At 37.3% G+C, this 26234-nt stretch overlaps 1 protein-coding gene across 10 annotated transcripts in view; it reads right to left on the minus strand.

The window, feature by feature from the left end:
* LOC139819730 (uncharacterized) overlaps positions 1–26234 on the minus strand; it is a 158072-nt gene that overhangs the window by 12471 nt on the left and 119367 nt on the right. For 9 of the 10 annotated variants that reach the window (XM_071789374.1, XM_071789375.1, XM_071789367.1 and 6 more), the window contains 3 exons: positions 16207–16326; positions 12539–12813; positions 3246–3362 (listed from right to left, as the gene is read on the minus strand). In XM_071789374.1, the coding sequence (XP_071645475.1) occupies positions 3246–3362; positions 12539–12813; positions 16207–16326 (512 nt within the window). The remainder of the gene's footprint in view (positions 1–3245; positions 3363–12538; positions 12814–16206; positions 16327–26234) is intronic. The other variant, XM_071789376.1, reaches the window with a different exon arrangement.

Raw genomic sequence — 26234 nt, forward strand, 5'->3', positions numbered from 1 at the left:
CAAGATTAAAATTTTATATGACGTCCAGAAAGCCATTAATTATTAGAAGCATGCAATTTCAAAATTACGAAATTATCATTAAACTAATGATATTATAATAAAGTGTGAGAATTTTTGTTACGCTTTTGTAAGTGTAATCATATTTTTATAGCAATGAGAATATTTAATTTCCGTGGTTTTTCACGAAAGTTTCGGTTCATTATTTCTGTATTTCTGTTTTTTGTGCAGTAATATGTACATACGAAGCAAAACGATGAATATTCGGGGATTTATCTTTCTTTTTATTATTAGGGTGGTGTGGGGTGATGTGCAACACTTTTTTTCGTTGCTCGGAAAACATATCCAAAAATCAAATTCTTGAATATATCATGGCTGTATAATGTAGAGGAAGGAAAATACTAAAATTCTGCATGATTAGATTTTCAAAATTTTAAATTTTTTCTAAAAATTTTTTAAATTTTCAAAAAAACGTCTGTTTTAGCATTTTCAAAAAATCTTGGGGTGATGTGCAACACAGGTAAAATTAAGGTAAAAAATGCATGAATATCGACATCAATCGACTAAAATGGTTGTAATCGACCTCTGACAAATGGAAATTTCACAAAAAAAAACTCATTTTTTATTTGATTTCTTATTTATTTATCGCTTAAAAATTAATATAATGAAAGGAAAAACGCAAAAAACTTTATTTTTTATCATCTGAAAATTAGCTTGCAATTGACCGGAACAGCGATACCCTTATTTTTATACTTTTGTGGCATAATGACTAAACACATTGAAAAATGCATTAAAACACTTCATATACACATGTTCAATCGTAAAATAGCGATAAACTAGCGAAAAAATGAGTGTTGCACATAACCCCAAACACGCTATTTTGCGCGGACTGGCGTGACACTAACACAATGTAAGGAAATCACAAAATCGCTTTGAATTATCAAAAGCACTTGAAAAACTAACAATATAAAAATATTTACCTATAAGATGACTAAAACGAATTCACGAAATCACTATGAATGTGAAAAGCAAAAAAAACTTTCAGCTCGAAAAATTTAACTCGCTTTTCGTACAGCAAACCAGGGTGCGTGCTATCTCGCGAGTTATTTATCTAAAACAAGGTATACTGTGCAAGGCCGTGGTTTCGCTAGATAGTAGATAGGGACAGTGGGAATCTCGTTAATCCATTCATGCGCGTCACTAATTAGATGACGAGGCATTTGGCTACCTTAAGAGAGTCATAGTTACTCCCGCCGTTTACCCGCGCTTGCTTGAATTTCTTCACGTTGACATTCAGAGCACTGGGCAGAAATCACATTGCGTCAACTGTCGGCACAAACACATGGCAGTATGCGGTTCTGTCAAATGTCGACATGCAGACCAGGAATCGGAAACGTTGCACATCAACCCATGTTGCACATCACCCCACACCACCCTAGTATATATGCATCAACATTTTCGGTCCTCAACAAATGCAAACAAATTAAAAAAAATGCGTAATCAAACAAATATCTGCAATCGATCGAAAGTGATGTGGAAACTGTTTAAAGTTTGCAACTCTGTATCTGAAATTTATCTGCATATCTGTCATTTATCCTACGCGCGCTATTTGCAAAATGCGTAGGTATCCATCATTTGTCCTATGTATTTCCTATGTAAGAAACGGGCTTTCTATGTAAGAAACGTTTGGGTAATTATACAGTAATAGGGACCACCCTCCGATGACCTTGACCTTGACATATGTTGTCAAGGTCACCCTCCCGAGTGACCTTCAAAAGGTTTTAGCCGTCGCTCGTTTTTTATTAAAAAGTTATTAACAAAAAAAAGTTTGGCGACCTCACCGATTTTAATGACCTTGATATATGTTGTCAAGGTCATGACCCCGAGTGACCTTCAGAAGGTTTTAGCCATCGCTCGCTATTCGTTAAAAAGTTATTAACAAAAAAAGTTTGGAAAATATAGTATATATAAGTGCATATATAGGTTAGTTGACGCGCTTTAAACACTTAAATACTTTTAAAGCGCGTCAACTAACCTATGTGGCATCTCGCATATTAACTTTCCACGCATGAAAAGTTCACGCATACACTTTTCACGCAAACCGAGGTTCACGCACACCCCCCCCCCTGCTTTCGGGGGAGGTGCGGTAGCCCCGAAATAGTTCACGCATACACTTTTCACGCGAACCGAGGTTCACGCACACCCCCCCCCCTGCTTTCGGGGGAGGTGCGGTAGCCCCGAAATAGTTCACGCATACACTTTCCACGCGAACCGAGGTTCACGCACACCCCCCCCCCTGCTTTCGGGCCGGCCCGAAAACAGGGGGGGGTGTGCGTGAACCTCGGTTCGCGTGGAAAGTGTATGCGTGAACTATTTCGGGGCTACCGCACCTCCCCCGAAAGCAGGGGGGGGGGGTGTGCGTGAACCTCGGTTCGCGTGAAAAGTGTATGCGTGAACTTTTCATGCGTGGAAAGTTAATATGCGAGATGCCACATAGGTTAGTTGACGCGCTTTAAAAGTATTTAAGTGTTTAAAGCGCGTCAACTAACCTATATATGCACTTATATATACTATATTTTCCAAACTTTTTTTGTTAATAACTTTTTAACGAATAGCGAGCGATGGCTAAAACCTTCTGAAGGTCACTCGGGGTCATGACCTTGACAACATATATCAAGGTCATTAAAATCGGTGAGGTCGCCAAACTTTTTTTTGTTAATAACTTTTTAATAAAAAACGAGCGACGGCTAAAACCTTTTGAAGGTCACTCAGGAGGGTGACCTTGACAACATATGTCAAGGTCAAGGTCATCGGAGGGTGGTCCCTATTACTGTATAATTACCAACGTTTGTCCTATCTATGTAAGAAATGGGCTAGAAAAGGAGCCTTACATGATTCATTGCGTGTACGTGCATACGGTATTGTCGGCCTTGCACAAGATTCGACTCACGACCGAGTCGTTATTTTTTTAACAAACTAGGAGACATTCGTGGGACAAGACGACGTCATCTGCAGCGATTTATGACCGATAGGTTCCGGGAGGCACTTTGGGTTATAAATATACCGATCGTTTGTTGGGTATTCATGAGACGATGCATTTTATAGACGCTCACCAATTATGATCACGGAAAGATTCCGCAATTCAGTCACCTGCATTCGAATCGTTATTAAGAACGAGAGAGCGCCGAAGTTCGACGACTACCGATTCCTCTCGCGCCTTTAGAGTTGATAAAACTAAGGATCTTTACCGCTCGTCCATGGAAGCAGGCTGTCGCACGGGGCATCTGACATACTCGTGGCTTCCGCCAGTGCGCCATCCCCCGAAACGTCTGGTGACCAATGATGAAGCTGCCACCGGGGAGTCCCTGAAACACGAGTGCGATCATCCTTGATGACGTCAAGACATCATATCGTAAGACGTCTTAAAGACATCTTTAAGACGTACGTCTTATATCCTAAGTTTAAACATGCGTGCTGTCTGGGTTTTGATATTCGCGCGTTCTGTGCGAGGGTACTTACACATGTGCGATATTTACATTTGTGTATCAAAACTTAATTACCGAATGGTTTAACTCTAGAACACACAGCTTCCAGTGCATCCCGAAAACACACACCATGGGTCTCCCAGAAACCCATGTAACTTTGATAGGCTGTAACTCTGGTTCAGATTAATATTTTTATTTCTTTTTAAGTTTTGATATTTAGAAATATGCCTGAATAGGTTTTATAATATCAAAAAGTTGTATTGTTTTTGTCAAGTTATAAAGTTAAAATTAAATTTCAAAAGTCAAAAATAGAAAATTCCGAGCAAGCGAAATTTTGTTTGGGTCTGGGAGACTCGTGCTGTGCGATCTAGAGTTAATATGTAATTTCGCAAATATTATATATCGGCGAACAAAGTTACAAACTACTGCTACGAAATCAAATCGATGTCGAAGTTGGTCGACAAACGAGGCCGATAAATGTAATTTATTCGCTTAAGTCTCGTGCGCTCAAATTTGACCTACAAAAGGACCTTCAATTTCCAATATTGAATCTTCATGATCTCATGTGGCAATCAAGAAAAAATTGATTGACAATGCAATTACTTACTAATTATAAAAAATAAAAGTCTATTATTTATATTATATTATCGGTTTAGTAGATTAAGGAGAAATTGATAATGCAATCACTTGCTAATTACCAAAAGTAAAAAATCTAGTATTAAAGTTCATATATTATCGGTAGTAGTACAGTAATTTCTCATCGAGGATATAATTCCGAAAAGGTCCACTCTCCGATTTTCATGAAATTCGGTGAAATAATCACAAACACTGCCAAATGAACATATCTAAAAGGTTTTTTTGGCGCAATTGAAAATTAACCGAGATAATACTAAAATAATAAACGTGAATCATATAACAATAGATAGACCTCGTATCGCCCTGTAAACAGGAGATGGGGCGGGGTGGACTCACTTCGCGTGGAAAGTTGAAAACCTGAAAAGTTATTAACGAAAAAGTTCAAGAAATATAATAGTTTGTGTTAGTGCTAAGGGAAGTAATTTGCTGATATGTGTGTATAGACAGTACACATGTAGGTGGGGGAGAGGCTACCGTCCCTCCTCCGCAAGCAAGGGTAGGTGGGAATGAACCTTGGTTCGCGTGGGAAGTTGAAAACTCGAACCGTATTATAATGATAGACCTCGTTTCGCCTTGTAAGTAGATGAAGTGGAGTGAACCTCACTTCGCGTGAATGGTTCTCTGGATAGCATTGTACGATTTTCAACTTTCCGCACGAACTGAGATTCACTCCCACCCACCCATGCTGTTACTTGTTAACGGTTATTGTTTAGAGAAAAATATAGAGATCATCGAAGCTGCATCCCCTATACTCCATAATTACCCTTAAAGTATGTACAATTATATCATTTTAACGTTATCACAATTAATCTTTAACTGCGCCAAAAAATCTTTTAGATATGTTTATTTGGCAGTATTTGGGATTATTTCACCGAATTTTGTAAAATTCGGAGGGTGGACCTTTTCGGAATTACAGCCCTCATCGATCCCAATCTATAATCCCTGCATCAAGTAAAATATCTATGTGCGTCAAACATTACACATCACCCTACTATGATTATTGTCGCCTGAATTAAGAGCAAACTTTTAATATCAAAGAGTGCGTATATTAATCTCTGTCCTTCCAATTATAGCTCTGCATCAGCTATCCGAATAAGAATAAAATCTCAAGTCGTAGGTGTTTTTTGTCGAAGACCGATCGGAGATACCGCGTGAATTTACCCAGGCAACATTCTCGCTCTTAATGGTCGCTCGGCGGACGATAGTAATCGCGAGATAGAGTTTTGAATGTCAAGAGAGATAAAGCCGGCAAGAAAAACGGCTTGCGTAACTACGGACAAAATCAAGCTAGGGGCTAGGGAAGGAAGTTTGCGTACATGTCGCATGTACGCGCCGCGCTTTCATAATTCATAGCTTCGTACAGCGGCTGCGTATATAGCGACACGTGTGTGCATGTAACGTTGACATTATGGAAATAATGCGATGCTTGGAAAAGGGACGTTCGCCGCGGAGCGCCGTATCTAAACGGCGCGGCGCGGCGTGCGTGCGCGTGATTGTAGAATTTAAACGACCTAAATATATACTCGGGAATATATTCCCGCCGCATGCGAGATTGCCGCTAAATCGCACACGAACCGCGTACCGAGAAAAGATATTCTAACTTGGGCGGTGCAACATGTTGCCGAAAAGAAACGAAAAGTTGTCATGAGAGCGATACCGCGGCAGATACCGCGGCGGATACCACGTGCCTGCGATATACAGGGTGTTCTAAGTACAAAAAATTAAAGGGGATATTCCATGGCGTATTTTAGGAAGAAAAGGTCCTATAAACACATATGCCCTAAATTGCTTCGTTTTCAAAATGCAAAATTACTTATACGCACGCCCCTGGTGGATCTAAAAATGTTTCATCAGTACTGGAAAATGGTTCTTAATACTACACATGTACGCATATCAAATTTGAATAAAATGTCTTTAAACATTTTCCAGATTTTCGAAATTTTTATTACTTTTTTTTTCATATTTTTGACACTCTGTATTTTGAAAACAAAGCAGTTTAGAGCATAGGTATATTTATAGGACCTTTTCTTCCTAAAATAAGCTCCGGAATATCTTTTTTCATTTTTTGCACTTACAAGTAACATTATTCAATTGTCACACGCCGATTTTTTTGAAACTGTGCACACATGTAGAACTTCGAAAAATATTTGTGACTTGTTTTTTTTTATTTTTGCTCATAAACGCGTTTTAAGAGTAGAAATTATTACCCTCGATATATTGACCTTCTCAACCCTATATACGTTATGTCGAATGGTTTTTACACCAGAATACTATCTCTAGGAGTTTTCAGGGTCTTCTGGTCTTTTTTTTTACGAAAAATCGACCAGCAACGTGCATGGCCTAAAGAGTTGTTATATATACATAGAATTGAGAAGCTCAATATTTCGAGAGTGGTTTCTACTCTTAAGACGCTTTATGAGCAAAAAAACACGACACAAATATTTTTCGAAGTTCTACATGTGTACACAGTTTCATAAAGATCGGTGTGTGACACTTGGATAGTGTTACTTGTTAGAAAACACAAAATACCCTGTATACATCAAGCTCCGACATATTTTGATAAGAACGAAAAATATGTCTCTGTAATATTACATTATTTTTATGCTTATGAAATATATTTTTTCCAAACGGAGAAAGAGATACTCGTATTATATTTTTATAAATTCTTGAAACTAACATAAGACTAATTTTTAATTAAAATAGGTAGGTATTATTAGATCTGTATTTCTGTAAAAAATTTCGTTGTGCTTTATTAACAAAGCGGCTGTGAAATTAATAAATTAATAAAGTAATGTAATGAGCGGCGTGAAATATGCGCAAAAGCACGACATATGCGCGTAAAATAATTTCCAGAATAGAGAGATTTATGAATGCAAAAAGCCTTTCGATTACATATTGCGATATCGCGATCCATTTGATTATTGCTTTCTTTATAATCATATCTTAACTGAATCGAGATGATCATATTGGCGAGCTATTGTAAGCTAATGCAAAAAATGAAACGTACAGAATGAATGACTATAAATGGCGAAATTCATTAATGGTCTTCTAGCATACATAGTGGGTGATATGGTATCCTGAAATTATGATCGATTTATGATGGAGCGAGCGAGATGAGACGCTGCAATGATGAAACAGGTATTGTAGTAACTATATTAACCTTCGCTATTGCCTATTGCAACTTTTAGGTCACATATCGATTTTGTTATTGTTTCATTTCATTCTTGCGTTCTTCTTCATTTATAACTCTGTATATAAAGTTACAATACAAAATCCAATTTCTGTTTTGTGTCTTCATGAAAGTATGGATTTATTAGCTATTTAATGTGTGTGTGTTTATATACCAAAAGCCTTTCCGAACATTCAGCAAATAATATAGACATGCAGTGGAAGATCGAGGAATTGATCCATTTAATGATTTCTGACAATTACGTTTATTAAGTAAATAAGAACATAAAATCTTTAGATTATAAGACTATGTAAAATAATGAATAATATTATATAATAAATATTTCTTGACTTGGATTTTACCCTTAATATTCAAGGGTAAAATCCAAATCAAGAAATACTCATAAAGATTAAACTTTTTAGGATTGACATTTTTCTGACCTGAGCTCTAATTTCAATTTTCTATATATAAACTGATAGTTATACTTATCGATCCGTAGCATTTTTTAATGTAGGTATACAATTAATAATTGTTAAAATACTAAAATACCAATTTTATGTTATCGATAAAAATATAAATGATATAAGTAAGGTACAAGTGATGTAAAATTACTTTACTTGTAAAATATACTTTAATAATTCGATACTGTACCGGAAATGAGTTGTTATAATTAGAAATGGGATTAAGTTCAATATGTACTTAAAAATCCAAGTCAAATCCAATAACCCTCCGTGGTCACACCTATTTTTTCAAACAAGGAAGTCCCTTTGGGTCATTTTGACCCGAGACGAACTTTGATCGTTCGCCATTTGACCATTTATCCACCGATCGTGTTGAAAAAATTCTCGAATGCACTTGCGATATTGCTAAATTGATTGCTATAAAAAAAGAAGTGCCTCAGGAATTTTTAACATATGAAAAAAGTTCGCGAAAAATTTGTTTTTTTAACGGTCTCTAACCTATAGAGGATACTTCAAACTCTTGTAGATGGCGGACCAAGGTCCATTTTAAGCTAGGTATTTAGCTGATATTTAGATCCAAATAAGGTTGGGTCAAATTGATCCAGTATGACCACGGAGGGATAATTAAGTTTCATTTTCTAGTTTTCTTTTCCTAATATCATAAGAAATACTATTTTATACATTGTACTTGCAAAGTAATTGATCCCGACTAGTTAGTTTTGAAGTTTAGAATGAGTATTAGCAAGATTCGTAATGTTACTTATAATTAGTAACTACTTATGTAAGTGAATGTAACTATTTATTAAGTGAACTTTTAAGGAGATTCTAGTGCAAAAAATAGAATCTTTTACATTACAAATTATAGATTCGAACTCCAAGGATAAAGTTGTTAATTTAAAGAATGTATAAACGTGTAAAGATTTTAAGTAACTTTTACTCTACATTTTTAATTATCTTTTCATTATATTTAATTTTAACGATTGATAATCTAATATTTGTAATTATCAAAAAATAATATATTCAAATAATTATCGCTTTATACATACATTTTATACAAACGCTTATACAAACATCAAAGAAATGTTAAATTTCTAATAAAGTACTCATAAAAAGATTCGAATATATGTAACCTAGGTTCGAGTCCACTTGAAAATAATACTTTTGTTTTTCGTGGTACTCATAAAGAGCTCGAGCTCGAATTTATTTTGTCCAAGCTCGAGTCTACTTGAAAGTACTGTTTTTATTTTTTGACAATTAAAGGACCAAAACCAATGGTCGAATCGTCACGATGATTATTTGCCAATTATAGCCGGATGAAATGAATGTTTAATTATTTATAGAGAGTTTGAAACTAACCCAACAGATTCGAACCTAATTGTAAGATAAGATCCCGCACTGAGAAAAAAAAATTTATTAATCCCAAGAAATATTTAGTCCGATACGTTCAACTAAACATTTTAGTTAGTTAACTAAACATTAGTTGAATAAATTAATTCTTGATTAAAGAAACTAAATAAATTGTTGAAACAACTAATATTTGGTTAACTAACTAAAATATTTAGTTGAACGTATCGGACTAAATATTTTTTGGGATTAACAATTTTTTTTCTCAGTGCGTCGTTAGTTATAATCCATATCATAATAGTCGCGCTATAATTCGTATTATGATACATTTGCTTCCTATTATGAATTTTTGCTATTTTAATATAATGTAAATAAATAAATAAATTAAATTTTTCACAATTCAATTTAATATAATAACCATCGTGACCAACATTGAAATAAAAACGCACAATCCAATTTACTGATCTTTGCCGAGAAATTCCAGCGTTAAATTAAAAACCATGTAAATATAGTTTCGAGAAACTTGTCGAATCTTCTATTACCAAAAGGGATGTAATAAAATTAGGCCGGAATAGTTTTTCTACAGAATAGTATTTTAATTTATAACAAAAATGGTTTTTATGCCGGTTTTAAATTGTTACAATATTTTTATATCAACATATAAAATTATTAATTTCAGATTAAAGCACTGAATAATGATATGACTTTCAGTAATTTCATTATCTTCTCTATTGGTATAATGTAATTAAAATCAATACTGGTTCATGAATATAATATTTCGAAACTAGATACACACTTTCTCTCTCCCCCCTCCCTTCGTTTTTCTTTCATTATTTTCGAAATAAGCATTTTATATGACAAAAGGAAGTATGTATGGTTCATATCCTTTTGTTTACTAATCTTTTTTACAAGGAGCTTCTTTTAAATACGTTTCGATAAATATAAATAAGCTTTGATTAGATATGTTAACAAATATAATCTGATAATTAAAAGAAACGAGGGAGAAGCTTATTCAGTATATAGGTAAACTATTTAATTATATTCTCGGATAACTTTATTGCCTCTCTTGACGGTCAATGGGTTAAACGTCCTGCGCACGTCGCGGCGTCGTGCACTCTTCTCGGAGACCGACACAAAGATCGCCGGCGATATCCTCGCCGATGCTAATCGCTTGACGATAGCGATGTAAAGAATACACGCAGCGCGACGCGGAGCGCTGTGAAAATCGAGAAGGTCGAACGACTGCAAACAGGAAGGGTCGTAAGCAGCGGAGTCATTTACATGCGAGGCACGGGTCAAGTGGTAATCGCCTACTGAAATTGTGATCGATAACCGGCCGGCCGACCGCGCGGGGGTTTGCATCGCGGATCGAAGTCCGTCACGTCCTCCCGCAACGATGTATCGCCGCGTTTAAATTCCCCGGACCGTCATTATCGCTCGCTCGAGGGCGAGAGCGCACCTGACGCGAGCTATGGCCAGGTCGATGCGTTTACCCTGTGTATAAGTCGCGCCACCCGGCGATCTGCATTTCTAACAACTATATAGATCACTCCAAGTGGCAGCGGCAGCGAAACCGTCCATAGGACAAATTAAAGCGGAGATGCTGGTATCGATAGCATCTTCCATCTTCTTCGATATCAATTTCTTCAAATGATTTTAGTCATATCTTTATAACAATTGATATTAATGATATACAATATCGATAATTATGTCGAATTGGATAATTATGCATTTACTGTTATTAATATCGATACCTCTCAAATTTAAATCGGCTAATTGTAAAAATTTCGTAGCTCGCGTAAAACGCGCATAACAAAAAATTTCTAGTATTTGACCTGGAATTATATTTGCGCGCACGAATACCATGTTTAATTTGATTTACATGTCGACGAACGCGAACGTTAAATTGTGTTAACGTTGAACGAACGCGAGTTGTATTCTTGGCGGTGCAATGATGATGTTTAATGAAATTGCCAATACTACCGGCGCGCATATTGCAAAGTTTTGCAGAAACGTATGTGCGTAATTCTCGCAAAATCACAATAATTGTTGCAAGAACACGTGTAAAACATAAAATTGATATAGAAGGCAATTGCATCAGCGCGCGCAGCCAAACGTAAAACTTCATAAAATTAGTAAATATGTATGCATTGAATACATCCATCCATTACGAGAAATTTACGGGGATGTCTCGAACAATTTGCAATTTTAATTTTAATGACAGATTCTCTTCGACTTCGGAGTCGATTTTCCCTTCTGTCACTGAAATTGAGACTCGCGCAATTCACAAAATATCCATTTCACGATCTCCCGGACTCGTGAAGGACTTTGTGGAAAGCTGCGAAAACAGAGTACGTTTAACGCAAATTTGCAACGCGAATAAAAATCATTATTATTCAGCGTTTACTTGAACAATATTTTCCAAACAAAATTGCCGTACGACGTTACAATTACATTTTTGTTTGCGCGAATGCAACCAAAATACCTACGAAAATACTATAAAACGAACATGCTCTTTTGGTGCAATAATTGAAATGCACTACACGTACGCGAACGTACATGTCGACGAGAACTGTACATGCATCCCTATATGATGGAGATTTATTGTATTATACCTACAAGTGCTCGTAAAACCGTTTTAGAAATTTGCGAGCAAAAAACGCTTGTGGCGTGATAATAAATTACAAGAGAACGAGGAGAGTGTCGGGGGGGGGGGGGGGGGACAGGACATCCGTTCATCTAAAATCATGATGCAGCTATAGAGCAATTTGCGTTCTACGATCGACACGAATTTATTCTTCGGATCGGGACGCGAATCTCCGGCAAACGGAAACGTTTATCGTTTTTCTATTATCTCATCCGTATACAATCGTAATAGATACTTTTGAGAAATACCACATATAATAGAATATTATTGGCGAAACAGCATAAAGAAGGGTGTCTGTCCAAGTCGTTGAATTATAAGCAGGGTATCGTCTCCATGCTGCAAATGGCAAATGCGAATTTCTTAGAGAGTCTACCTCGCCTTGCGCTTACAAGATAATATTACATTATACACTTAACTGCATGTAACATGCATAAGGTCTACGTATTATGGTTTAACCGTTCCGAGCAGTTAGTTCAGTCTGTTTTGAATATTGCATTTCTATTGTTAGAAGATCAAATATTATGTGTTTCGAATGTTCCCCTAGTCATAATTGCTATGAGCGTGTTAAATCTCTTCTGAAAATAGCAAAAATTGAATAATATTGAAATAGCTGACAAAGATACGTTGAAATATGGTAAAATTAATTTTAGTTCTCTTTATAACAGTCTACGTTATAGGATAGACTGATGATTATTTTGTGCCGATGATATGCACGCTTTTAGTGTCGGACGCTGAAATATCGAAGGATAAACAAGAACTGAAAATCGGTGCGTGCAACGACTCCATAAATTTACTTCACCTTGAGGAAGGCTGCTGATGACTGGGATCTAATAGCGACGTTTCTATATTGTCCTTCGTTGTGCTCTCGAGACTGCTCTGCCTCCTCGAGTCCTGATCCTCGGACTTGTCATCCTGATTTGGTTTCAGGAAGGATTCTCGGTCACCCTCGGTGCTCTCGTCCTTGAAGTCTCTTCGCGGGTCCTGTTGGCGATTCGTTGACGCGAGAGGTAAGTTATCTGCACTGCGAACCTTACGACACAATTTGGACGTAGACCCGTGGCGTCGCAGAAATTCCTGAAAGCACAAGACGTGGGACGTATTCAGAGCAAACCACGTTTAGGATGATGTTTCTAAAGTTTTCTTTTTTTTTTTATAGAAGAATTAAATTTCTCATCGACACTGTTTTACGTTGTGCGTCATTTAGTGTAATACATTACGAGTGTAATGTGATAGAGCATAAGACAGTGACGAGTAAGTAGAACGCGGGAGAAGAGTATAACGTTTGAATTGAGCAGTATAACGTTTCCTTGAACGAAATATGTTTATCACGGTGTTGTAAAATGTGTGCTGTGCTTCTCTTCCTTCGTGCACGATATACACTAACTTCGATCTTCGAAATACAGATTAAAAACCTCGAACGGCAACACGATATTCGTTCTGGTGTGTGTACTTTTTGCGGGATAATCGATTTTACGTCAACAACGCAACGAAGCAAATTCGGACTGATCACCCGTAAATCCTGGAGGACGTACCGAATCGCAGGAATGATAGAACGCAGCGATATACAATATAATGCGAGAAGCACTCCGCGATATTAATTTATACATTTGTCTTGAATTTGTAATTTGTCAGAAATTGGGAACGATTGGTTATACGGATATTTTAGACATTCTGTCAATTCCGCGTGCTGTAGCAAAGAACAATACGCTGAATGCAGCAAATCGCGTGTGTAATATCGACCTTGAAGAACACCAAGCAGAATCATGTATTATTAACGGTAGAACTGTGCTAGTACTGTGCCAATTGCGAGAGTCAATTGTCGTTAGTAGTATTATGCCAATCGCGAGGGCGGTGTATCGCAATATAATGTGAATATTACATGTAATATATAGAAAATATATTTGTATATAAAATTTACAAAGTGTGTACGACAAATAGTACGTATTATAGACATCTAGTGCCGTCTTGGAATGAGAGAAACGCGATTTGAAAATGTAATACACTCATCGTTCATGCAGCGAAAATGAATTTGTCCATTTCCTTACAAGTAATCCACGAACATATCGATCATCTGGTGCACTACACTTCGCCACAGACTACCTTGAACTTTGACGTTTGAGGTATCTCTTTCGCACGAACTCTTTTGTGTTCATTATTTATTGAAATAAACTGTCGCACTGAGGGATATGGTTATTCCCTTCGACTTGGTTGCGTTACGTTAACAATATATGCCGAAACGCGCGATCTGAAACTATAACAATCGTGTAACAATCGTGCAAAGTGGGAGGGGTAGCGTTGACGGGCGATTGTTCAACGAAACGCGGGGAAAAAGTTTCAATTTTTGAAGGCTAATTTGTCGTCGGTGATCGCGATTAATGGTCTACGAGCTGTCGTTGCGATATACCTAATAATAATAAATTATCGGATAATCGCGCAAATTTTGTCTTGCGAAAGAAAACACAGACTGTAAGAATTAATGAATTCTTGCTTCTCCTTTGCCTTATTGGATTTAATGACTACTTTTCTTTTGTGTAACTGGAACAGACTCGCGTACGAAAGTTTGCAACGCAGCCGCTATCTACCTCGCAGGCTGGTATAACTTGATCTTTAATTTCCACAAGAACAAGAGACGCGACACGCTGCTCGGTGATTCTACACCTAATATGGTGTTATTAAAATTCAATGTTAGCCGATAATAAAAGAGAAAGAAAGAGAAAGATAAGTTTAACCAGCCCATTAGCTATTTCATATTCCTTAGAAATAATTCGCAGGTCTTTTCTCGCCATTTAAATTAAATTAAATATCATTAACACTCTCACTGCCACGTGTATCATTTACACAGTACATTTAGAACCTAACCACGCAGGCCAAATGTATCGTAAATGATACACCGAGTATCAGGAGTAATCAGGTCAAAAGCTATAAAAAAAAAAATGGAAAAGCATAAATACTGTAAAAGTCGGCAATAAAATAGGGTAACTCGGGGGAATATGCCAGTGTGGGGAATATGCCACTCGTTATGTTTAACAAAGCAACGGCTAAAAACGCTCTTGTAAATAACATGAAAGTGTTCATAGTTCTATATCTGATGTTTTGCACAAGTTTTGTTTATTTCCTGGCAGTATTATAGTTTTTATTTTAATATTGAAATTTAATATTAACATATTTTTTACACGTTTTAAAACACATGTTTTGAACAATAATGCCTTGAATGTATACGAGGAAGACTAAAAAAGAAAAAAATGTAGTTGAAAAAAGTGTAGCTGACAGTTATAAAATTTACAAAGTTTTAAGATTTCAAGGTTTATAAGATTTTAAAATTTGTAAGAGGTTTAAGGTTTTAAAGTTTTTAAGATTTATTTTTTATTTTAATTTTAATTGTTGCAATCCAATATTACAATAATTTTAATATTACAATTTAATTTTAAAATTTTATTTTTTATGTTAAAAACTATTTGTACTGTTTTTATGAATAAAGTAACTTTTGAAGTTAAATTACTACATGTTTGTATGTAGTATATTATTTTATATACCTATACTATGTGGCATATTACCCATATGGTTGGGTACTATGCCATTTTGTAACACTTTTTTGTATTTCTTTCTTTTTAATAGTATAAGCAATCAAAATATTTTATTAAAATCATGTAAAAATGACAGATAAAAGAAGGAAAAAGGAGACCAGTATGCAAAGATATTTCAAAGAGAAAGAAAAATATAAAAAAATCAAATTCTTGTTAAGTGTAGCATATTCCCCCGAGTTAACCTATAGCAACTGGTCAAAAAACAGCCTTGGCCCGAAGATGTAATTGTTTTTTATTCCGTTTGGCAGTGAAAGTGTTAAATATCTGAGTGAAAACTAAATTTTAGAAAACTATGTATCTTCCCAGGCAGTACGCATGTCCAAATCTCCAAAATTGGGACATGGTACTGTCTGGGTCGTTATTACCGTATCTTGTTTTTAATAACGGTCTCAAATATGCATTGACATATGTATCGAATCGCCCGTATGTCGTGTTAGATTACGAATCAGCTCGAGAGTTCCAGGATACGCGCGTATCCAAATGTTACAGAATTACTTTACCTCTCAATCTCGCGAGTGTCGATCGAGGCATAGATTCGAAAAGAGTTACACGTCATTGTAAAGACTCGCGCCGCGTATAATAGTTAAGGCTAAACGCTATCCTTGGAATTCGTCCGCTAATTTCACTGATTTCCGATTTCAATCATCTCGATTGCTATAATCGGAAACTGGCCGCATGGGCTGGTCATGGTTACGCCGTGGCGCGGCGCCGCGGCCGGCCGTTACGCGACGCGAGCTTTGCGTTCGCGGAGGGGGCGGGAGGTTGGGAAAGGTCGCAGCGAAATCGCGCCGGCAGATCGATCGGCGGGTTCGAGGACGTGGCTGTCCACCTCACATAATCCATCGATCTCTCTACGTGGATTTTTCCCGGCGCGATTACTTACCTGCGATAGGAAGCCGGCCACGTCGATGGCACTGTTGACGCGCGGCCTCGAGGTTCTCGGCCAGCCTAAAGCTCCCCCGCTGTCTAAGGAGTCCACGTGATGGCTCGACCAGTGCAGATGCTGGAAATTTCAGTCGTTTCTGATCACGTTATCGGCAGGAGTGAGGGGGGGGGGGAAGAAGGGGAGAAAGCGCGATCGACGGCGGTGATAATTGCAGTCGAGCGCGGCCTCTCGAGAAGCGTGACGTTTAATGCACGTGGGATCTACGTGATAAGAAAAGTTGAGAGGCCGACGGGGGCGAGCGAATGAGGGTGCCGTGTTGTGAACAAAATTGCAGAGACGAGAGTGAACTACAGGATGCGCCGGAGGTCCCACGCGATTCCTCTTGCTCGTAAATCTCTCGGTGAATTGCCAGTTAGAGTTCATGGATTAGATAGAAGAATGGTTAGTTCTTCTTTACAACAATTTCTTTACCTTAACTAAATATCTTCGAATGAAACATCGAATTCCTTCAATTTGCTCCAGAAGGGAAGATGCATTAGATTGAATTTTGCTCATTTATAATCTGAAGTTTGATTTTTTGAAATATTCAACGTTAAATTCCAAAAGAAACGTATCGATATCGAGAGAAAAACATTGAGCTAAAAAATTGCTCGTTTTCAAAGTCAAAGAGGTAATCTTCAATTTAAAGTTTGCCATATGTCAAATTCATTTTAACATTAATTTCTGATGTCTTTCGCGAAGTAAAAGTAAAAAACTGTAGAATTTTTTAGGCGTGTTAAAGGAAGCGCGGTACTTCTGGGGCAACCAGCATAACGACGTGATGATGATTACAACATAAAAATGTCGCGCTTTTTGTCCAGGGAAAAGAAACGCGATTCACCGCAGTATAATGACAGAACAGGTCTCCTCGTAATGTAGCACCTTCATCCCACTGCCCCTTTCTTATTTATGTTGACGTCTCTCGAACAACTGGGACGTTTCTAGATTTTGCAATCTACGTTGCTATGCTGTCGTCATCTATCTTGATTGATTTAGGGGGAAGAATTTAAACGCAATTTGGGGGATACGGTCTGCAAAACGCGCCTCTTCGATTCTTACCGACAAATATAGACATCGTATCTCACATCGCGGTCATGTCGTTTCCAGACTCAGGGGTTGATGCTCGGGCTACGATGGAAATACTTACACGTCAAAGTTCATCGTATATTCGAGACGCTAATAGTAAACGCTAATCAAATTCGGAGGCGATTCGAGAATCGGCTCGGACGAAATGGTGATTTCCACAAAATCGATAACGGAGATATTAATCTTATCTCGTGGATATACGCTCATACATTTTTTACGTAAGACCGAGTAAGATAATTAAGGATTTCGGATAAGTGGCACGACATGAAGAATCCGCGATTTTCGTTAAAATGCGACTGATAGTTATTATAAAACTTTTCGAAAGAATATAACGAAGATTTATTTAACAGTTACTAAAACGGCGATTGCTGATTTTAATCGGCATATCCACGAATCTGTACCATTTATCCAATTTCTCACAAAATCCTTCTCAATTTAAAGCGATCTACGAAATTGTGTTTAAGGCTCCTGGATGGTCAGCCGAGAACTCTGCGTTGACGGTGGCGACGTACCGTCGCGGCAGAAATCAGAACTCTCTCCAATGGAGAATTCTGTCCTTTGTGACATGTTGACAACCTATTTTGTTGTGCATGCTATTTCTTTATTATTCGCTCTGTGCTTGTGCTCTAACGTTTAACATATTCGTGAAAGTCGTAAAATTGGCCGAAAAGTAAGATTTGCATGCGGAAGGAACGTTTTCACCTCTTTTCGATAGTCGTTAAACGGCTGTTTTTCCTGTATGTTTAGGCTTCGTTTTATGGCTGTTTGTTTATTGTCGAGGGAAAAGGGTAATTTTCGGCCAATTTCGGAAGTGTTCTGAAACGATCTATAGTAATGTTTTATTGAAATGTCTTTTTATTTGAAAATGGCATGCACAACAAAATTGGGTGTTTTCCTCGCCTCGATAGTAAAAATCCAATATGGCCGCGGTGACCATCCAGGAGCCTTAAATCAATTGAATCATGTTTTATTCAAATATAATATTAGATTAATATCTTTTCCTATTAAAAATAAAACATGTTGAATTTAAAAAAAAAATGTGAACTTTAAAAGGAATTTGTTGAAAAAAATATTCCGTGACCTTTGCTCTTTTCTTGCAGACCGTGTCAATCTCATTATTATGCCGGCTATTTTCACGTTCCTCATTCTCCATTAAAAATATTTTTGGAGCACGCTTTCGTCCAAATTTTCGCATCGCCAGTTTTACAGCGTAAATCGCGCTATTGTATCGCGGTAGCAACAAAAAATTTTTTTTCCATGAAAAAAAAAAAAGTTCATCAGCCAGTGCGGTAAATATTTACCCTTACGACCCCTTCCCCAATAACTTTCTCTTTCACATATATTATAGAGATCATCCTCCTGAGTAACCTTCAGAAGGTTTTAGCCGTCGTTCGTTGTTTATTAAAAAAGTTATAAACAAAAGAAATTTAAAAAATCTGATCTAATTTAATTCATTGTTCCGTATAAGGAACTTTTATACGATATATAGCTTTAATATAAATTCGTTCCTTAAAAAAATACTTCTCACTATTACGATATGTTTACATATAAACCTTCATAAAGGTTATCATATTCGTACATTGTCAGAAAATGAAAATATTCAGTGTATCGAGGAACTCGAAACGATTAACATGTTGTGCCACAAATTTCTACATATGACGTACGATCAGGATCAACTATCGGAATATTTTTTTTTAGCTTTAGCCGTAACTCGTTATTTATTAAAAAATAATTAACAAAAAGTTTGAGAAATAAACACTTTGTATTAGTGCTTGAGACGAGCGTGGCCAGCTAGTAGACAGCGCACTGGTCTATTAAGCCAAAGGTCCCGGGTTCGATTCCCGGTAGAGCTAGAAAATTTTATTCGCTCGTTCTCCTCTCGGAAGGCAATGGCAAACCACCGAGAGTATGTCTTGCCACGAAAACTTCTCTAAACAATTGCCGTTCGAAATTGGCGTGCCGTTCGAAATCGGCGTTAAACTGTAGGTTCCAGATACAATGTGTATAATCCACGTGCGCAACACATGTATATGAAGAGAAGTCACCACGCTCGGACACGAGTAATAGGACTGAGGATGGGATGGATTAGTGCTTAGGGAAGTAATTTGCTGATATGTGTGCATAAACATATCAGCAAATTACTTCGATAATTACTCCTGACCATCAATTTCGGAAAAATTGTCATTCTTATCACTCTGCTTGTCACAACTTTCTCCGATAGAATCCAAATCGGTTTTTTTTCGAGCCTGTTTGCTTCCTGATCATTTGCAGCATCCACTGCATTCGTAGAATCTAATGGCTCGTTCAAATTATTAACGTCCTCAAATTCCCTGAGATCGGCCAGCTCTGTTTGCGAATTTTGCGTAAGTGACGATAAAGATGAATGTGCCGTTGCCTCAGATTCAATTCTGTTTTGCTCTTCCTTGAAGATGTTTGTATTATCCGATTGATAGTCGTTCTCATTCTTAGAGTCATCGATCAGTGTTTTTTCATCTCTATCCTCTTCATCATCCAATAACTGCGACGTAACATCACCCGAGCCTTTAAAAGAATCTTCTTGAGTCTCTGTACTTACAAGATTTCCAGAATCTGTAGTTTCGCATTGCGGTGGTTCAACAATTCCACATTCTGCTGGTTGAATACTGGGCTCGCTGTTCGAACTGATTTTAATTGAATCTTCTTCAGTCATACTTTCATTAATACTTTCATTTTCAGTTATCATCTCTGACGTAGGGCTTGTACGCAATTTTGAACAGTCATCCTCTTTCATTTCTTTATCAGCACAAACAGATTCTTGCATACTTGATTCCTCACTTGCCTCTACTTGAATTGTTATAGTTCGCAGTTATATTTGTTCACAACTTTTTAATAAACAATGAGCGACGGCTAAAACCTTCTAAAGGATTTACTCAGGAGGATGACCTCTATAATATATGCGGAGGAGAAAGTCATTAGAGGGGGGTTCGTATGGGTAAATATTTATCGCCAGTGCTTCTCTCCAACGTAGGTACATAATTTATTTTTCGATGCAAATTTTTCTGCGCTATACGACGCGCTGCTCTGGCTCTACTTGAAAGCATTTCGGGTAGACTAAGCGTCTTTGTGACTCGGTAATCGTGATGAAAAGCATTAATATGCACTGTGCAAGGCATTGTCTTAATCGGTAGTTACTTCTTTTAACCTGCCATTAGTGCGAGGAGGTACAACGTTCAAAGCTGATCTAACGGACGCCAGTTCATTCTTCGCGTATAAACTGACTCTTATTTCAAGTTTCAATGAAAGTGCCACATCGATCTCTGTCTTGGAAATAAGCGTAAAACGTGACCAAACGGTGAAAAATTCATTTTGCACTCATAACAGCAAGATAATTGCAGGTGAACACAATGTATAAACGATACAAATGGCACGAAATAATATCGCGAAGCTTGAGGCGAAAAACGACGGTTGAGCAGACGACATAAAGTAGCGGTGCCCTACCTCGTTGCACCAATAGCAGTGACTTTTCACCCGTAATAAATCGCTAATATAACAACTCAAGCGACTGGCATTATAAGCTCCTGTGCATAAAAGTCTTCAGTATTGTGCTTGAAAAGTGCTGTGTATATTTAAGGAAGTAATTGAGGTGGGACTATAAGTTTTTAAGCGACTTGAAGCGATTGAGAAGCGGTGATTTGCTTTCAAACCAAGCTGCTGGAAGTGTTTGTTGAATGAAAAGGGGAATTTTCGTTGGGAATAAATCGATCGGACGGAGATCCAGAACAAGACGGTGGTCCCTTTTCGTAGTGATGAGTAAAATCGGCGCGCTTTTTTCTGAGGATTCTAATTTCTAATCTTCATTTCAGATACGGCGACACCCGTTAGTTTGTACATACGCAATAATCCAGTGCATTATCGTCGTCTTTATAATCGTCGCGATAATATGAAAAAATGAACCGTGTTTGCATCTATATGCATTTATAAGCGAGACAATCTAAGGTAACTATATTCTTTAAAGTTACGCTTTCCTGAATTATTTACAGACTGCTAGGAAATATATCGACGGATTTCTGTGCTTTAGCGTAGTTTAAGTAGAAAACCCGTAAACTGTGCGGTATTAACTCGCAACTGCCGTAAACGACATTAACTCCATCATAGATGTTTCATAAAGTGTTCAAGAAAAATACGTTCTTCTCTCTTAAATACTTTTTCACCGCTTTTATAATTATCACGAGAAAAAAATAAATAAAATGATTTATAAATTAAATCGTTGACCTTGTCGTTGACGAAATTAATTAAAACGAGTGAAATAAAAAGTTGTCATGAGCATTCTAATCTGTCAATATGACAAATAATTATGTTAATCATATTTAATCGTTAGCAGAGTTGAGAGTTAAACTTTCTTTTATGCTTATTATAAGAAGTTCGTGAAATGATAAGGCGATCGTGTATCTATCTTGAGAGTTAAGCTCGTCGCGCGGGATTAAACCGCTTTTAACATGCCCCAGGAAATATTCATCGATAGCGCGGTGGAGCATATTTCATCGACAGCCTCGAGTCGTGCTTAGCTTTTGCCTCTCGCCGAACTCGCGAATCTGTGTGAATTGCACGGAGATTGACGCGCGAAATAGAACGCATTAAGAATTAAAGTCGAGCTGGAAGCATCGAGTCAATGGAACATGAATCTAAATCCATGGCCGCGTCCGCGCGCGAAAAAAAAGTTTTTATTTTAATGCCAGAATATATATGATCGTAAAAATTTTCCACCCTGCGCCGCCGCTTCTGTATTAACTCAGGAAGTAAACGTGGATCGTTTTTTCATGACACAAATGGTCGCGGAACGTTTTACAGTCTCGTTTATGAATCGTTAGTCTTGCGCATACAATGAGCGACGGAGTTATTTTGTTCGTTATCGTCGCCGGGAACGGAAAACAAATTTGTTTTCAGTCAGTTAGAGAAATTTTCAATTAGAGAATCAAAACCGGTTGATTATATTTTTATACGTTTTAAATTAGAGCGAGATGGCAAACGTTTTTTCGATTTACGGAGTTAGGATGTAAATTATGTTTGCGCAATTATTTCCGTATTAAGCGAGACGATTCATCTTTCGCATTTTGAATTAAATCTTTTTGAATCAACCGTTTTTCACCCAACTTTGAAAATTATACGCAATTATTATGCGCAAATTTAACTAAACTTTTAACATCGAGCAAGAAAAGTATAGAATAAAATGAATACTTTAATAAACAAATATCAACAAAAGAGTATCGCGTGCAATAAAAAGAAAATTACGTGTAGTGTTGTACGTATGGAATTACGCTGATTCCTCAAGAGAATAAAAACAACATTAAAATCTCTTTCAGTTTCATTATATACCTCTTCCCATTCCGACATGATTCCGTGTTGCATTATGACCTGAAAAAGCTTTCATTTACCTCTACGTATTCCGAGGTACGATGTTATAGGCACGCTACCGTACGATACGATACCGTACTAGGCGTCATATATGCTTTAACGTTAATTAAATATATTCTGCAGAGCATCTTCAACGCAAACACATCGTGCCTAAGCGGTATAGACGCGTCATAATTATTCATAGCGAAGAAATAGGCAGCGTTAAACATTACTCGACAGCTAGCATTTTATATGCGTCCTACCTATAGGTCTAAGGTTAACGGGGATTTCGGTTTCACGTTAAAGATTAATCTCGCAGCTTTAAGCATTTCCCGTTTCAAATATGAAACGCAATAGGCGGTCAACGTAAACCGGCTCGCTAATTGCAGCGCTCTCGCTTCTCTAATTAGTCGAGTTCGCATCGGTAATGCCTGTTCCGCTCGAAACCGTGACTGCATGTATAACGCTTGATATTATTTTGGTAATGAAAACACACACCACTATCCGAGCCGTCATCTATGCGGTGTGTTGCTCCATACACGGTATCAAACTATCTTTCAAAAATGTTTAAAAAAACGGCAGTATCACGTGTATCAAGATGTATTAGCGATGTTTCGATAATCGCCATTTTTCCGACTATCAATCATAATACATGTTGATACTTGGCGCATGGATATGAAAAATTTATTATTGAATACTAAATTATTTAACGCTTGGTGCGCAAAATAGAGCGTTAAAAAACACGTTGCATATAAGAATAAATCCACGTTTTCACGTACTTAACAGACCGACGGACATTGCAGTCCCATTTTTTATTTATCAATAGTGTCCGTCAGCAAGTTTATTTGGTAGGTACTGCTTGTGCTTATACTGTCAGCTTACCAGCACACAATCTCTTAAGGTTAGATAAAAAATAAACTGTTCGGTGCTCTTCAATTTCTGTAAAATGTAGGTTTTCTCTCCGTGCAATTCTGCGAGCTTTATTCGTCGGTTCACTTGTGCCGTGACTGAACTCTACTTCGCGCGCACCAATCGCGAGATAATAAATCGTCCGACGGCGGAAAAGGAGATCTACGCACGAAAGGATTGGACCGTTCCAGGAAGCTCCTCTCGTCGGTTACGGTTTCAAGTGAAATGGGTCACGCTAAAAATCGATCGAGAATTCCTGTAATACTTATTCAATCAGTCGCCGCACCGGACGGAGTTTACCTTATGCAATTTAATTAGCTTCGCGCCGACGAAGGGTGAAGATCCAATCGAATTTACTACGCCCCTACTATATCCCCGTCGGGGTTCCCTGTCTCCGACAGGACTTGGTGATTTCGAACCAGATTCGGGTCAGCGTGCTATTAGTTTCTAAGGTTTCGGCTGACTTCGAGACAGGATAAATTTAGCGGCTGCGAGATACACCTGCAATTCCGAGCTCAATCCGAGGTAGCAAATTCGCGATGGGCTTACGTACAAATTGCGCGTAAGTGTTTATCTTGCAAGCGTGTAAACTTTCCGCGGGTTGCGAGTTGACCTGCCAACGCGAACGGCACACAGGACGTTCTTCATTTTCTCTTATTGTTAGCTACAGGGAATATAAGTTAAGAGAATCTCGTCACTATATATACACACACACACACACACACACACACACACACACACACACACACACACACACACACACACACACACACACACACACACACACACACACACACACACACACACACACACACACACACACACACACACACACACTATATACATCCATATCGATCGATAAAGTTTTTTAAGAAATTTATTAAGACGAATAACTGAATACTGTCAAGGCAAATAAATATTGCTATATTATTACTATATCAATCGTGAAGTCAGGCAAATTAAGATTCACTAAGATGACTCAATTAATACGCGGTCGAATACTGAATATTGTCAAAACAAATAAATATTGCTAGATTAATTGAATCATTTTTTTCGTTCATTTTTTATCTCTCACAAACGCTAAATTCAATTTTTTTTAAATCAGGCCTTTAATATTAATAGACGTTAGTATAAATTTCACGTATCCAAATTATATGTGTGGAGGATGTTCTGTATGTGTGTGTTATGGTCAAAGGGCGGAGCGCGGTCACTTCTTAATTTGACTGGCCGATTCTGAGCATTTTTGTGTTTCGGTTTTTGACTAGGGCGTTTTTTGTCTATACTAGGAGATGGGTGGTCAAAGGAAGAAACTAAGAAAAACACTTTGGACCTTGTCTAGTCAATCCTAGGTGTCTTTATTCGGTGTTTAATTAATAAAAAAACCTACACCTCGTTTTGCGTGGAAAATATGTATGCGTGGAGGCAGTAATTGGACACATTAAAAATTACCACATACACACACACACGCGGGGGGGGGGGGTGCCAAAGGCCTCCCTTGCACCCCCTCCGTGTGTTGTGTGTGTGTGTGTATGTGTACGGTAATTTTTAATTTAAAGATTAAATTACAACATGTGTCCAATGTCTAGACACTTTATAAAGTGCTACATTACCGCATGTGGCTGCAACATATAGATCCTACACGTCAAGTGAATGTAGTTGTCAACTTTAACTTTTAACATCTCGCTTCGTGGGGGAGAGCGACACTTTTTTCTGCCAGATTTTGTCGTTTTGTGCAAAAACGCGTCGATTAAGCCTAAGTTCAATCGGTATTTGACTACCCCATTGCAATCACACCTAAGATTGACTAGTCAAAAGTCAAATTAGATTATTTTAGTTTCTATCTTTGACCGGTTGGTTTAGTGTCTCCTATAGGATTGACTAAAAACACACTAGTCAAAGGCCAAAATACAAAAATGTTTCAAGGCTCAGGCTCAACCAGTCAAACTGAGGAGTGACCGCGCTCCGTCCTTTGACCATAACATATGCAAAAATAATGCAAATAATATATTAACCCCTTGGCTGTTAGGCGAAAAAATGTTTGCAGGCCAAAAATGCTTTAGACAAAAGAGTTAATAAAATTATAAAAAGGATACTTTCTGGAGGTTTTTTGAGTTACTAAATCTAAATCTGAGACTAAAATCTCAAAATTCAAAATGGGTGTTCAAAGATCCAAAAACTCGTTCGATTCGCATAAAAATTTGTATTAAGTGTTTCTTGAAGCCGCTGTTTTTTAATTCAAAATTAAAATTTTTTAATTAATGCAAATCAAATAATTTTTTGCATTTTTGGTCTGCCATATTGGATCGGCCATTTTAAATTTCGCAATTTTAACTTCAAATTGTATTTAACGACCCCAAAAATATAAAAATATTGTATCCTATTCTAATTGTTCTGGTATAAGTATTTTTTTTTAATGTGCAGATATTTTCGTCATGAGCACTTTTGGCCAGTTTTATTTTTGAGGATATTTCTGTCATTGACAGTCAAGGGCCGGTTAAACATAACGGACGTCAGACCGAGTTAGACTGACTTTCTTTTAAATTAACAATTAATCTTTTCTTTTTCTTTTTTATAAAAGAACTCCCGGGACAAGACTTGCCAACTCTGAAGCATGTTTTCTC

This window comes from Temnothorax longispinosus, chromosome 9 (assembly GCF_030848805.1).
Source record: "Temnothorax longispinosus isolate EJ_2023e chromosome 9, Tlon_JGU_v1, whole genome shotgun sequence".
Lineage (NCBI taxonomy): Eukaryota > Metazoa > Arthropoda > Insecta > Hymenoptera > Formicidae > Temnothorax > Temnothorax longispinosus.